Genomic DNA, 15,574 nt, shown 5'->3' on the forward strand with positions numbered 1-15,574 from the left:
ATGGACTTCTCTGCAAAATTGCCATTATCTGCAGGGGATTTATGTCACTTAATCTAGATTATTCATTATTGGGAAGCATTTTAATAAGATAGGAAGCCTGGAGATAGCACTTAATGCAAGGATCACACCGAGTGTTAGGATCTTTGAGTAATGGTGAGTGACAAGTAGACACAACACAAAACAGTAGTTGTACCTTGAATCTTTTAGCTAATTGGGGGGAGGGCTTACAGTCAGCATTACATAGATATAAACGAAATAAGCAATCCAACATGACAAGCATTATGTTGGAGTGCTTTTTAGCATTCCTCTGGGGTTAGAAGAGGGGCGACATTGTCTCTTTCAAGGCTTAACGCATAGTGACTTCAACCCCTGGAAAAGTATGCCTTGAGAGCCACAGCCTGGACAGAATTTTCACTCTTGAAATGAGAATTAAGATTAAAATAAGGAAGATCATCATTTCCATGCCACTTAGTGGATGTTACTGATATGGCCATAACTACTGGCAGCCAATCAGAGAAACCACTTCAGGCACTAAAACAGTTGCCCTAATGAAGTCCGAGTTGTGTAAACCCGCCACCATGCTCTGGATTCTGTAGGTGAAAACTTATTTCTCTCGAACAAAAAAGATTTCTGTGTTGTGTAATGGGGTATAAGCCTACTCCACCATTCCCAGCACTGAGTATTCACTGTCATGTTGGGGTATGGTTCAATGTGCCCAAACAAACCGCTGCAAAGCTATGACCTATCGGGGCATCGATATAAGCTGCAACATTTGACTTGGCTTCCTTTCTGGTGAGAATCTGGAAGTTTTTTATTTGAATCCTTAGATGCCTTTTCTGCCGTAGCCTCCTTTTTTTCTTTCAGCAAAAACTGCAAAGCTGCCTTTAATGAGTTCATATAAAATGCTGTACTCCTAAAGGAAAGAGTTTACAGTGATGGTAATACAGCATCCAAATCACTCCATCATATCCAGTTCCCAAAAAGCAATTAAGGCCAGAAGAATACCAACACACAGCCTAGACAGGACAAAGTGAATGCCCTTGTGCGATGGAGCAGGTACACTTGGAGGCATCTTTTTTGTTCTAGTGATACTGATCTCCTTTGTAAAGCACTGTGAGATCTACTGATGAAATGAATTAGAAATTTTTATTTTTATTTTGTTGTCCTTTTCTTCCCCAGTCATTTGGTTGCCATTTGCTGGTTAAACTTCCTTGGAGTGAAGTAGCCATGATCACTTTCCTTAGGTCACTCTTTAATGTCACTGTGTTTGAGGCTTCTTCAGCCCAGTAGCACCATCTTCAACATGCTATTTCCTCTTCTCCAGGTGCTGTGTGTAGAGATGCATGTCTCTTGTTGAATCAAAGAACCAGCATTGATTTGCTGGTGGAATCTCAACTCTTGCAACTTTTTCTTACGTTGTGTGTTGGAGTTCATAAGAGGAGCTAGATGTAAGCACGGCTGTGTTATGGAGGTACTAGTCTCTCCACTGCTATGGTTATGTCTAGCTTTTCATTACAATTAAAAGCCTGATGTTTTTTTTTGTTTGTTTTATTTAAACACTGCCTCCTCCTCCTCTCTCCAACTTCACCAAAATTTATCCAATTCACTTTAGACTTCTGACTATGGAGCACAAAAGAAAAAAACGTTTGGAAAAACTTGCGTGTGTGGAGGGAATCAGACAGAACATTCATGATTTGATGGTCTTAAAAAATCAGATGTAGAAACTGTTTTCAAACAGTTCTAATAATTTTTTTTAAAATGTTTTATCTCCATCAGCTTGGCTGAGAACCTCCAATTGTGTGGTATTCAACAGGCTTCAATGAGGACCATTGCCTTACTATTTATGGAAAGATTGAACTACTTTAGGTGATCAAAGTTGTAACTCTAGAAACATGAGTAAATGCAAGTTCATTGACATTTCTCTCTGTTACTTTCTAGGTTAATAATGCTTGTGGGCTAGAGGTGGAAGTGACTGGGCAGAGCAACATCAGGAAGGCCACCAGACTGGAAGAGCACAGCTGACCCCACGCCAACTAGGGCAGCTGTTGAGTGGGAAGCATGGAGGAAAGCAGGAATGAGAAGGTGAACCAAGCCCACATTCTCTTTGACAGATTTGTCCAGGCCACAACCTGTAAGGGGAATCTTGAAAGCTTTCCAAGAGCTTTGTGACACTTAGAGCTAAAGCCAAAGGGACTATCGTTATTTCTATCATAAACAAGTCCAAGCTCAACTACTGGAAAGCCAAAGCCCTCTGGGCCAAGAAGACAAGAGGGCAGCCCAAAGACTACAAGAAGGGGAAGCGTGCGCAACACGAAGGTAAGGAAAATGGGTCTCCAAAGAGCTTGCACACTGAGCCAGTAAGATCCGCCTAACTTGATTAGGACTTGTCTGCAGAATATGCAAGGGCAGGGGGGAACTGGGTGGGGAATCTACGGGAAAGGTTTATAAGGAAAAGGAGTTTCTTCTTTGAATAATTGCACATTTCCATTCCACTGTCGGTGTGAGTGTGCCCTGTGCACAAATGTTGGAAAAATTCCCCCCCAAACGGTACCCGTCGGGGTGGCTGGAGTGCCTTCTGTTGGTGGTATAAGGGGTCAGAGCCACCCAACCCGCTTCATTTCCTCCTTACTGGTAGAGACAGTTGTTGGAACAATTCAGGCCTGTTAAATTCAAATGCTTTCCTCACTCCTTTTCTGTATTTAGATCCTGTTTACTAGTTTATTATTTATAGTTAGTGTTAGACAACTTGTAGTGCTAGGTTTCCATTTTTGGTCTATTTGGATCACTTTTTTTATCTTCCTGTACTGGAACAGTGCTGCATTCACAAGGGTTTAAGTCTTGCTGGACCTTCACAAAACCCATGCCGGTCAGCGACCCGTACTCAACCTGTTTGAAATGTTTGGGGGAATCCCATGTTAATGACAAATGTCACATTTGCAGGTGATTCAAGCTCCATTTAAAAAAAAGGTGGTGAGGCTTGAGTGCTTGCTTATAGAGGCAGCACTTCAACCCCCATCAGAGTTGTCACGCAAGGAGAGCGCCTCAGGTACATCAGCTTCAGTGTGGAATGCTCTGCCAGAGATGTCTGCAGCTTCTTGGGACTGTACTCCAGGACCAAAGAAAAGATTCAGGCCTTCCTCAGGTTCAGTTCCTCATTCGGCTGCGTCCGTCCTGCAGCCAGACAGAGGCACAAACCTGAAGAAGCATTCAGGGGAGAGACAATCCCCCCCCCACAGGCAGGCTTGTCACCTCCTAAGAGATCATCATCTTGGGAGCCGGTGCCAGGTCTCAGGCTGTCCCCCGAAAGGCATTTTCAGAGCCAACAGATGATGCTAATCCCAACAACCCCAGAAGCATATGCAGCCTCAAGAAACGTGCTTAGCCTCACAGTACAGGTATGGCCAGCAGGAAAGGTCCTCAGCTGGTACTGATGCCCATGGTTCATACCTCACTTCATCCAGATCCTGCAGTGCTGCTACCCAAATCTTCATAGAAGTCCATGTTTTCTAGAGGAAAGCTTCCTATGATTTCTGTGATACCACCATGCCTAGGCTCAGGCTACCTCTCACCAGTCATATCTGGATTTGCACCTCTGCTGTCAGAAGCGTCTGACTCTTCTTCCTGGGACTTAGAGGTGAGGTCTTCTGTATTCCGCCCAGGACGGCGAACATATCCCCTGTCAGAATTGTTGGGACCCTGGGCCATGCAGCAGCCCCAGCACTGGCGTCCTCCTAAGGGTCAATGGCCCAGGCAAGGATGTGTCCCAGGCCCATATCCTTGGCCATTCTGGTGTGTTCCCTGCTCCTAGACCTCCTTTCAGTCATCTCACTTGCTGTCATGGAGAGTGCACCAGAGACATCAGCACAAAAAGCATCATTTTCCCAGTACTGAGACTGGTACCGAGCAGCTAGAAACCACTCATGCCCCCTCCCTGTCACATGCCACAAACCAACTGCCGCCTCAGATGCTTATTATTTCCTCATCACTAGATGAGGCTGTTGAGCCACCGCCAGATGACCACCGAGCTTATCAAGGTCTTTTAAAGAGTTGCCTCTGTATTTTGCATTCAGGCAGACGAGATGCACGAAAGCTCTTAAAGGTTAGTGGTCGTCCTGGTATCAGTCACCTTAGCCAGGATGGCTCTACCAGTTGGGCAGATGCTCTTCTCTCAGCTTGTTTTGCTGTGGGGGCAAAGAAGAAGATACTTTGTCCCCTCTTAGGGGTATGAACATGTTTATTCTCATCCCCCTTCTCCTCCCCCCCGTCCCCCAGGTTCTCTTGTGTTGGCAGCTGCCAATGTGTGGGAAAGGTGGGGCCAAAAAGCATCCACACTGAAAGGTAAAGACTCAAAGAAGCTGGATCTGTTTGGTTGTACGCTTTATTCTTCAGGAACCATGCAATTCAGAATTGCAAACCAACATGCTCTCCTGAGTCGATATGACTTCACCCTCTGGAAGAACATTATGAAATTTAAAGACAAGCTACCAGAGGACTAAACATATGGATGTGAATTTGGTAGGACCCCCTTTGGTCAATTTCATGGTCATAAGATTTTAAAAATAATAAATTTTCATGATTTCAGCTATTTAAATCTGAAATTTCATAGTGTTGTAACTGCAGGGGTCCTGACCCAAAAAGGAGTTGTGAAGGGGTGGGGGTCACTTTACTGCTACCCTTACTTTTACTCTGCTGCTGGCAGCGGCGTTCTTTTCAGAGCTGGGCAGCTGGGGAGTGGCAGCTGCAGACTGGGAGCCCAGCTCTGAAGGCAGAGCCACTGCCACCAGCAACGCAGATGTCAGGATGGCCTGGTATGGTATTGCCACCCTTACTTCTGTGCTGCTGCTGGCGGGGTGCTGCCACTCTCCAGCCGCCCAGCTCTAAAGTCAGCGCAGAAGTAAGGGTGACAATATCGCGACCTCCCCCTAAAATAACCCGGTGACCCTCTGCAACTCCCTCCTGGGTCAGGACTCCCCAATTTAAGGAACGCTGGTGAAATCTACATAGTACAGTATAGGGTAAAAGCACACAAAGGCCAGATTTCATGGTCTGTGACACATTTTTCATGGCCATGAATTTGATAGGGCTTTAGCTATAGACAAGAATTTGCAGTAATGGCTGAAGAGGTTAAACTGGTTGCTAGGACTGCTCTTCAGGATAGTTTGGATAGCACAGACTCGGTTGCTCAAACTGTGGCATCAGCTATTACTATGAGAAGGTGTTCATAGTTGCAGTTGTCTGGGCTACCTCTAGAGCAGTGGTTTCCAAACTTTTTTGATTGTGCACCCCATCAGTAAAAATATTTTGAGCATGCACCCCCAATATATGTATATTTATGTATAAATTATATACATGTACTATTGTACTAATATATTATGTACATTATAAACATACACAAAAAATAGAAATTAAAGTATGAAATAAAGATTAAATAATTTTAAATTTTTTTTAATTAATGGTACTAAAACCTCTTTGCTTTCACCAAAAAAATTAATATTTTTAGTGAGAGCAATATGATTTGAATATGCTTCATTGTTTCTGAAAATCTTGGTTTAACACATTGTGATACAGCGATTCGAAGGTCTGGGTTAGGGTTAGGTGCAGGAGGGCGCTCAGAGTGAGGTGCAGGGTGTGGGAGGGTGCTGAGAGTGGGGTGCGGGGTCTGGGAGGGAGTTAGGGTGCGGGAGGGCGCTCTGGGAGGGAGTTAGGGTGCGGGATGGCATTCGGTAGGGTGTGGGGTCTGGGAAGCAGTTAGGGTGCGGGAGGGCACTCAGGGTGGGGGTGCGGGAGGAGGCTCAGGGCTGGGGGAGGCAGGAGGTGCAGAGCACTTACCTGGGGCAGCTCCTGTTTGGTGCAGGGATTGTGCAAGTGACTCTGCACAGCGTGACACCGCCCCCATGGCCGCGATTCTGGGAGATACCCCTCCCCCTCCCAGGGCAGGTCGGGCCACCCAGAACGCAGGGGCTTTAGGGGCTGCAGGGCCCGGGCCCCGGGGCCCTAGCCTGCAGCTCTAAAGCCCCTTTCGGAATGCGGCCCTATGAGCATGGGCTGGAGGACTCAGGAGGAGCAGGGGCAGCTGTGCAGCCAGCGGCCGGAGAGAAGCGGCACTTTCTCCTTCAAAGCACCGCTTCTCTCCGGCCGGCTTTGAAGGGGAAAGCGCCCACTTCTTTCTGGCCACTGGCTGCTGGTGCCCTAGCTCCTCCATGGGTGGTCGAATCCGAAAAGGGGCTTTAGAGAGGCAGGCCAGGGTACTGGGGCCCCCTTAGCCAGGACCTTGCAGCCCCCTAAAGCCCCTGCGTTCCGGTGGCCTGCTGCGATGGTAGGGACAGCTTACCTGCTGCTCGTTTCCTCCTCCCTTCCTCTGGCCGTGCTCCCCAATGGATTGTCTTGCGCCCCCCTACTTGGAGACCATTGGCTGTAGAGGCCAACAGACTATCCAGGACCTTAAAGGAGGATAAGATCCTCCCTCTTTCAGAGAAAAACAGACAAGTTTCAGAGCCTAAGAATTCCGTAGCAACATTCAAATCTCTTGGGATGCATACTCCAGCAGTAAAAAGGAAGCAGTTTCATCTGCAGCAGCCATACAGACACTAAGGGGTTTTCTTCCCCACTCCCAAGATCCACTAAGGAAAAAGAGCTGAGATTAGAGGAGATGCTGTCTGCTGCCCTCATCCTGTCCAGCCACTTCATCCAAGCAGGCGTTTTGTTGGGTTTGTGAAGGGAAGTGTACTAGTTCCCATAGCTCCATCTGTTCTCCAGTGTTCATTTACCAATCACTAAGGCTGCGTGTCTGTCATGAAAGTCACAGATTCCGTGATTTCCACAACCTCCATGACTTCTGCAGTGGCCAGCGTGGCTCTCCCAAGGCCATCCAAGCAGCTGGCCTTGGGGACAGCAAACCAGCTGCTGCTGGAACGGCCCCACAGCCAGCCACTCGCACAATCCTGGGGCCAGCTGCATCGGCTGCTGCTGGGGCAACCCCTGGCTGCTGGCCCCGGGGACTGACTGAGCAACGGCTGGTGCAGCTGCCCCAGCGACTGCCTGAGCAGTGGTCCTGCCTCAAGCAGTGGCCAGTGAGGCTGGCCCTGGAAACCTCCTGAGCTTGTCCGGGGATGGCTAGAGCAATGGCCCCAGAACAGCTGCATCAGTTGCTGTTCGGTGGCCACTGGCCCCAGTGATGGCCTGAGCAGCAGCCAGTGGGACTGGCCCCGGCCCCCCCCCCTCCAAGATTAGTCAGGGGTATTTATAGTAAAGGTAATGGACAGGTCATGGGCTGTGATTTTTCTGTTTATTGCCTGTGATCTGCCCATGACTTTTACTAAAACTACCTATGACTAAAGCGTAGTCTTACCAATCGCTTATCACACTTCCTAGGTATTTGGACCCACATAACTTCAGGCCAGTGATGGGTCTTAAGCATGGTGGAATTGGGGTATGCCATCCAGTTCAGTTCTACCCCTCTCTCTGCCCCTCTCTCTCCCTGTCCCTCTTCAGGAATCACTCTCATGAGATTGCCCTTCAACAGGAGATCTTATCACTTCTTCAGGCAGGGGCAATAGAGGAAGTTCCACTGTACCTCGCGGGGGGGGGAAGCTTCTGTTTCTGCTATTTCTTGATTCCCCCTCCCCGCCCCCAAAGACAAAAGGGGTCTCAGACCTATATTAGACCTAAGGGAGTTAAATGAATTCCTGAAGAAAATAAAATTCCAGATTGTTACCCTAGCTTCAGTTATTCCTTCCCTGGAGCAGGGGGATTGAGACGCTTATTTCCATGTCACAATACATCACAACCATCAGAAGTATCTCAGATTCATGGTGAATGGCTGCTACAGTATTATCAGTTCATAGTGCTTCTGTTTGGTCTGTCAGCTGCTCCTCGAGTGTTCATGAAGTGCATGCCAGTTGTAGCAGCTCTGCTAAGAAAATTAGATGTCCATGTATTCCTGTACCTGGATGACTAATTGATCAGAGGTCAGTCCAAGGTTCAAGTCCTATCCAGAATATCAACTGTCTTGTCCATGTTCGATGCACTGGGGCTTCCGTAAATAGAGACAATCAATCCTAAACCAGGAGAGACAATAAATTCACCAGGGCAGTCTTAGGACTCTATGAACTCCAAGGCCTTTCTGCCCCAAGCCAGGTCTGAAACTTTCAGGGACTTAATGCTGCAAATGAGAGCATTCCCTCACACAATAGTATGCAGCTGTCTCAACCCCTTGGTCACATGGCAGTATGTACTTCATCATGCCAGATCACACCTCAGAAAGCCCCAAGCATGGCTTGCATCAGTTTATTCTCCGATTTAGATAAACTGGGTTTGAGTGCCAACATTAATTTATCATCTCTCAGCTGGTGAATGAACCCTTTGAAAGAGTACATGAGGATTCCCTTACTCCCCCTCACTACCAAACCTCACTATAGTCACAGATGTGACTTTTCTGAGCTGGGGAGCTCATGGACGGTCCCTGGAGACTTAAGGTCCTTGATTGTCTCAAGATTTAGAGGCTCTCTAAATATCAGGGAGTTAGAGTGGTATGTCTAGTCTGCTTTGCCTTCCACCGCCACGTAGTTGAGAAAAAAATTGTTAATTCTGACAGTTTGGTGACCATGTTTTACATAAACAAATAAGAAGGGGGCGTGGTTGAACCAGCTGAGCCAGGAGGCAGCTTGCCTCTGGAACTTATGTATAACCAACTCAATTATTCTCAGAGCTGTGTATTTTCAGAAGAAACTAAACACATTAGTGGATCAGCTGAGCAGATCTATCTCCGATTACCAGGAGTGGTCATTACATCCAGATGTGGCTAGGTCCATCTTCCAACTGTGGAGGACTCCCCAGGTGGACCTGTTTTCAACAAGAACCAACAAAAAAATATTAGTTTTGTCCCTGAGGAGGACTCAGCAGCCCAGGCTTGCTGACAGATGCCTTTCTCCTATCCTGGAAGAAATATCTCCTATACTTTTTCCCTCCAATTCCTTTTGTCTTCCCAGAGTCATTTTCAAAGTGAAACAAGAACATGCTCACCTCATCTTTTATAGCACCGTTGTGACCTCATCAGCACTGAGTTGACCCTGCTGTCCTTGTCTGTCGAGCCTCCCCTATCTCTCCTGTTGGATCCAGATATAATTTCCGAGGACCATGGATGTCTGCTCCAACCCAACCTCCGAGCTCTCTGTCTGTCAGTGTGGATACTTCATGGCTGACATGCTTTGAGAAATCCTCCTCAAAGAACATTCAGAAAGTATTTCTGAATAGAAAACCCCCCTCAACTAGGAATACTTACCTGGCTAAGTGGAAGTGCTTCTCCACCTGGTCTCTTGCGGAAGGTGTATCTCCAGAGGAGGCACCCTTGGGCCTTCTACTGGACTATCTGCTAATTCTAAAACAGTGTTTGGCTATTAGCTCTAGAAGAGTGCATCTCAGAAGCTATTTCAGCCTTCCATTTCTTGGTGGATGATAGATCCCTTTTTTCAAACCTCATTGTCAACCAATTCCTAAAGGGCTTGGTCCGATTATACCCAACGTGTGAGATGCCATCCCTCCTTGGGATCTGAGCTTAGTTCTAGAAAAATTGAAGGGACCTCCCTTTGAGCCATGGGCAACTTGCTCCCTCCTTCGCTTTTCCATGAAGGTGGCATTTGTAGTGGCAATTTCTTCAGCTAGAAGAGTGGGCAATTTGAGAGTTCCATTCTTGTAGCCCACTTGCAGAGTTTTCCATAAGGATAAAGTTATCTCCGCCCTCACCCTACATTTCTTACAAAAGTAGTCCCTTATTTTCATGTTAACCAAGCAATCTACTTGCCCGTGTTCTGTCTGAAACTGCATGCACATAGGGTCTTCATTCCACACTTTTGTTTCTCATTATGCCGTTTCCCATCAGTCCAGAGACCATGGCAGTTTCAGACAGGTTGTCGAACTATCTCGGTTCTGGTAGACACCAAACTCACTTTCATGCATGTTTTCTTTTGAGTCACCTAAAGTAGAATGGACCTATGCAATCACTTGAAGAAGAAACTGATTATCTACCTATCTGTAACTGTTATTCTTCGAGATGTGATGCACATGTCCATTCCGCAACCCACTCTCCTTACCCTCTTTATTGGAGTCTGTCTGGTATGAAGGAACTGAGGGAGGGTTGAAGGTTAGCTTTGTCCTCCTGTACCAGCACACGGTAGCATGTAGCAGCTGAGGACTCCAGCCACCTCGGCAGGTGCCACTGAGAGGAGAAAAGTGCATGAGGCATGCGTGCACCTACAGAGGAACAGATATATGCAACATGTCTCGAAGAATAACAGTTACAGAAAGGTAGGTAACTGTTTTATGCCATCACTCTCAGTATGGTGATGGACAGAGATAATTTTACAGTTCTACATCTGTGTTCTTACAATTCTACATTACAGCACATACCAACCTTTTAAGATGAATTACTTACTATGAGGAGTTTCTGCTCGAAGTCTTAGCAGAATTCATTAAACAGAGTTGTAAGGAAGAGAAAATCACATGCTATGCTGTTTTTCCTCTAGCAGTTAAGCTCACACACTGCAGTTCGGTTATCGGCATAGAATAATTTTTCAGTAATTATATATTTAAATATACTTGTGAATTATTTTTTGGTAAGTGATCACCCAGTTTCTTTTAAAAAGGAAGGTGAGAGAGAGGAGTATGATACAATTAAGAAACTCCAGAAATTAGAATGGGAGGATGTCTTGCTTCTCCCACTAAGAGTGAGATGTTGTTCATTGCTATATATTCACCTTCCCTGAGGAAGCAAATGTCTTGATTAATTCCTGTGTTACAGAAACTGAAATGGAAGTAATTTCTGTTAATGTGCAGTCAGTGACCTGTAATACAGATGACTGAATTTTAATTCCCACTTGGATATTAGAAGGTTATTTTAGTTTATTCCTTGTTTGTTTATTCGATTCTGTTTTTTATAGGGTTGGTAATTAAAGGCTACAGTATGAAATATTTACTGCTAATGGTGTTGTCTTCTTGAAGACCTATGCACAGTTTTCTAAGATTTGCTACATGCCTTTAAAGAGAGAGCCCGTGTTGGGCTGTTTGTGTGTAGAGAAATGCAGTGCAGATATGAGTTTTTACTTTTACCTAGTTTCTCTAATGCTATTTATTACTTGTCTCAGATTCTGGTTGAATCACCCATTAAGACTTTTTTATATGACGTCTGAGAAATGACCATAGTTGTATTATAGATAGTGCTCGAGTGAGAGTTGAGTCTATTTGACTTAACGAAAGCTTACATTACTTGTTCACTTTTTAATAATTTTTTATATTCCTGCTTTTAAACACAGTTTGCAGACAACTAGTTAAAAACACACACAAATGGGGAAAAAAATCTACATTGAAGTTTCCCTTAAGGGCTAAGATTTTACATACATTAAGTCAGGACATTTATCTATCATTTCTACAATAACTTCAGTTCTGTCATATTGTGCACACACACTAGACCAATTTTTGGGAAGGTTTCAGACCATCCGAACTGGGGTGAAATTGAGGGGTTGAGGTAATCAGAAGCCTTGGTGCTGTGAAACTGGAGAGGGGTGCTAATCCTGTGAATTTCAGCTTTAGCTCTGCAGTCTTAAGAACTGTGTTGGACTGAAGCCCAAAACCTTGCAGGTGTGAGAGTCCGGTCATTGCACAATGTTGCCTTTATGCAGCTAACCAGAAAATTAGGGTTATAGAGTATTAAAGCAGAAGAGTTGCACATGGTGTTTTGCTCAAACTCGAACACACACACTGTGGCATAAGCATTAAAAATGTAATGTTATGGGGTTATTTCACTGTGGGAACCCACTGCTTGGAATGTCTTTACTCTTGTTCCTGAAAAATCTCAGCTACAGGGTATTTTTAGGGGGGAAGTTGGGTATAATGTGCACAGCTGTTGCAGCTATTGATCCTAATTTCCACTTCAAGTTGAGAACTTGTCACTGTCTCCAATTGTAGAGCTTCAGCTAAATTACTGTTGGCACCTCCTTATAAATCCAATACATAGCGCTTTGCGTTCTGAACATTCTTACAGGTGAGCCAGTTTTTGCATGGGGTCTTGACCTGGAAAGGGGTTGGAAGTGTGAGGAAGAGAGATGATCAGTTTAAAAACAATTGCTTAAATATCTGTGGGATCCCTGAATGACTCTTAGCTTAGTATAATATTATTTAGTAAGTCGTCCTCTGGAGGCACAAGAATGGACGTGCATCAGTATATTATTAGATGCCTTACAGGCTACATACAGAATATCAGTTCCCAGAAACCCAGTAGATACATCCAGAATATCTAAATACTTAAGTATGACCTAAACTTGCATTTGAAGAAAGAATGAGAAGTAGAATTTAAGAAAAACAGATCTTGACCTTACTAGGACAAAATCATTGATAGTTAATATACAGGAACATTCTGTGGACCTGAATTTATGAGCTAGCCAGTATAAAATAATTCATTTACTCTCTTGGATCCTATCATGACTACTTCACATTGAGAGTGTCATCAGAAAAATAAAAGTTGGCTGTGTAAATGTGGCCTTGACGCTTATATCATATTTATTCCTCTTTGGGGATGTGGTTGTGAAAAAAATGGAGTGGTCATTAACTGTATAAAGATGCAGCTGTTCAGCTATAGGTGATACTTATCCTCATCGTAACCTTGACAGATGGAAGAAAAGTTTTTGAGAATTGTATTATCAGCAAAGAAATCAGTAACAAATGGGAAAAACTCGCCAGATCCTCTGGATCTAGGACTTTTGCAAGTGCTTAATGGAGGGGGAAGAAAATCTTTCAAGGAGTGAGTTGAAAGTTTATGACTTAATCTGGAACCCTTTTTTGGAATCGTATTGTAAATCACTTAATGTTTCAGCTGGCCGCCTTTCTGGTGGCCTGAATTGTTGATTTGATGGTTCATTTGGTTGGGGAACCTGTTGTGGTGCCCTTCCTTTTTTGGTTTCATAGTTTCAGATCATAACTAAGATCTCTGCCTGAAGATTAATTGTAATGATTGACCAGTGGGATCTGTGATAGACCCAGGCCAGTTGAGAACCACAGAGTAGTAAATGGGAGATATACTGGCCACTGGATTAGCAGTTTTCTGTTCTCTGAGTGACCAGAGCAGGGGCTGCTCCAGGCTAATGAGAACACCTGACTCCTATTAACCTGCCAAGAGTCAGGTGAGGCTGCTAAGCACCTGACTCTAATTAAGGCCCCTCTGATGCTATAAAAGGGCTCACTCCAGTCAGGCCAGGGTGAGCCAGAGGAGAGGAAGTGAGTGCGAGGAACTGGGAGCAAGAGATGTGCAAGAAGCTGAGAGTGAGTGGGCATACTGCTGGAAGACTGAGAACTACAACCATTATCAGACATCAGGAGGAAGGTCCTGTGGTGAGGATAAAGAAGGTGTTGGGAGGAGGCCATGGGGAAGTAGCTCAGGGAGTTGTAGCTGTCACGCAACTGTACCAGGAGCCACTCTAGACAGCTGCAGTCCACAGGGCCCTGGGCTGGAACCCGGAGTAGAGGGTGGGCCCGGATTTCCCCCAAACCTCCCAACTTCTGATCAAACACAGGAGGAATTGACCTGGACTGTGGCTTCTACCAGAGGGGAAGGTCTCTGGGCTGTTTCCTGACCCACAGAGTGAATCCGTGAGGTGAACAAATCTGCCAATAAGCACAGGACCCACCAAAGTAGAGGCGGAACGTTTGTCATGGACCTCAAACAGCTTCATGTTTTGGGAGAGACCATTATGGCTACTTCACATTGGGAGTGTGATCAGAAAAAAAAAAAAAGTTGTCTGTATAAATGTGGCCTTGATGTTCATGTTTTGGGAGAGACCATTTAATCAGCAATTGGGGCTCTGGTCAGTCTCTAGCACGCTTAAGAGCTGCTCAGGGAGTGTAGGAGAAATCCAACCCAGAGGCCCCAGTAAGTCCTAGGAAAACATTTATGTAGCAGCCTAAGATGTATGTCTGAATCTAGGCTGTGTTCACACTTCATTGAGGTATAAAGCGTGTAGGATCACTGACTCTCCATCAGGTACTGAACAGAACTCAATTCCTATTGTGACAAATTGCCGGCACTACTATGATGGGTCCTGAGCTTTCTCTTCTTGTGGGGGTGTTCAGGGTGCCATTTCTCGCCCCTGATTTGGGGCATTAACTGTCCCACTAGTATCCCAGAGAAGGAGAGTGGAGAGGGAGGGACCTGGGCCCGCCCTCTACTCTGGGTTCCAGCCCAGGGGCCCTAGGGGTAGCGGCAAATCACTTGAACTAGCGATTCCTTCCCCTTGGCTACTTCCCTCTCTGGCCCTTCAGCTTGTGGGGCTTCATGCCCTCTCTCTGCTTGGGCAAGGTTTCTCTCAACCCTTTGTGTCTGTGGAGTCCCTTGGCTCTGTACAAGCCGGGTTTCCCTTTACCAAAGGTCTTGATCTTCTGTCCTGCCACAGCACTTTTTCAAACTCTCCTCTGCTTCTCTCCAGCTGCTCTCCTTCAAACTGCTCTCTGCTCCAACACCAAACCACTCTGCTTCAACTCCTCCAACTGTCTGATTGAAGCAGGGTTTTTTTTTAATCAGGTGACTGGCTTCAGGTGCTCTAATTAAACTGTAGCAGCCTCTCTTCCCTCTACAGAGAATAAGGCTCTCATCATCCTGGGATTTAGGCCTGGTCTACACTATGCGTTTAAACCGAATTTAGCATCATTAAACCGATTTAACCCTGCACCCGTCCACACAATGAGGCCCTTTATATCGATATAAAGGGTTCTTTAAACCGGTTTCTGTACTCCTCCCCAACGAGAGGAGTAGCACTGAAATCGGTATTGCCATGTCAGATTAGGGTTAGTGTGGCCGCAAATCGACGGTATTGGCCTCCGGGCGGTATCCCACAGTTCACCATTGTGACCGCTCTGGAAAGCAATCTGAACTTGGGTGCACTGGCCAGGTAGACAGGAAAAGCCCCACAAACTTTTGAATTTCATTTCCTGTTTGCCCAGCATGGAGCTCTGATCAGCACGGGTGGCGATGCAGTCCCAAATCCAAAAAAGCTCCAGCATGGACCATGCGGAAGATACTGGATCTGATCGCTGTATGGGGAGACAAATCTGTTCTACCACAGCTCCGTTCCAGAAGACGAAATGAGAAAGCATTTGAAAAAATCTCCAGGCTACGATACAGAGCCCACAGCACAGTGCTGTGTGACAAGCGTAACGGAAAGCCAAAGAATCAAATGGACGCTCATGGAGGGAGGGAGGAGGGACTGAGGACTCGAGCTATCCCACAATTCCTGCAGTCTCCAAAAAGCATTTGCATTCTTGGCTGAGCTCCCAATGGCTGAAGGGTCAAAAACATTGTTGCCAGTAGTCCAGGGAGTATGTCGTCAATTTACGCCCCCCCCCACAGAAGAAAAGAGAACAAAATTGTTTCTCACCACTTTTCAATGTCACCGTATGTCTACTGGATGCTGCTAGTAGACGGGGTGCTGCAGCTCTAAACAGCGGCATCCTCTCCCCTCCCTTCCCCGGTGGCAGATGGTACAGTACAAAATGACTGATAGCCATCCTCGTCATCATCCCGTGAGTGCTCCTG

The 15,574-nt window shown here is 45.8% G+C and overlaps 1 protein-coding gene across 1 annotated transcript in view; it reads left to right on the top strand.

Annotated features, from left to right (window-relative positions):
- Positions 1-548: 548 nt before the first annotated feature.
- The window catches only part of MICAL3 (microtubule associated monooxygenase, calponin and LIM domain containing 3), a 180,837-nt gene continuing 165,811 nt past the window's right edge, over positions 549-15,574 (top strand). Inside the window, exons 1-2 of the mRNA XM_030549239.1 lie at positions 549-592; positions 2,220-2,316. Of these exons, the coding sequence (XP_030405099.1) occupies positions 549-592; positions 2,220-2,316 (141 nt within the window). The remainder of the gene's footprint in view (positions 593-2,219; positions 2,317-15,574) is intronic.

This window comes from Gopherus evgoodei, chromosome 1 (assembly GCF_007399415.2).
Source record: "Gopherus evgoodei ecotype Sinaloan lineage chromosome 1, rGopEvg1_v1.p, whole genome shotgun sequence".
Taxonomy (NCBI): domain Eukaryota; kingdom Metazoa; phylum Chordata; order Testudines; family Testudinidae; genus Gopherus; species Gopherus evgoodei.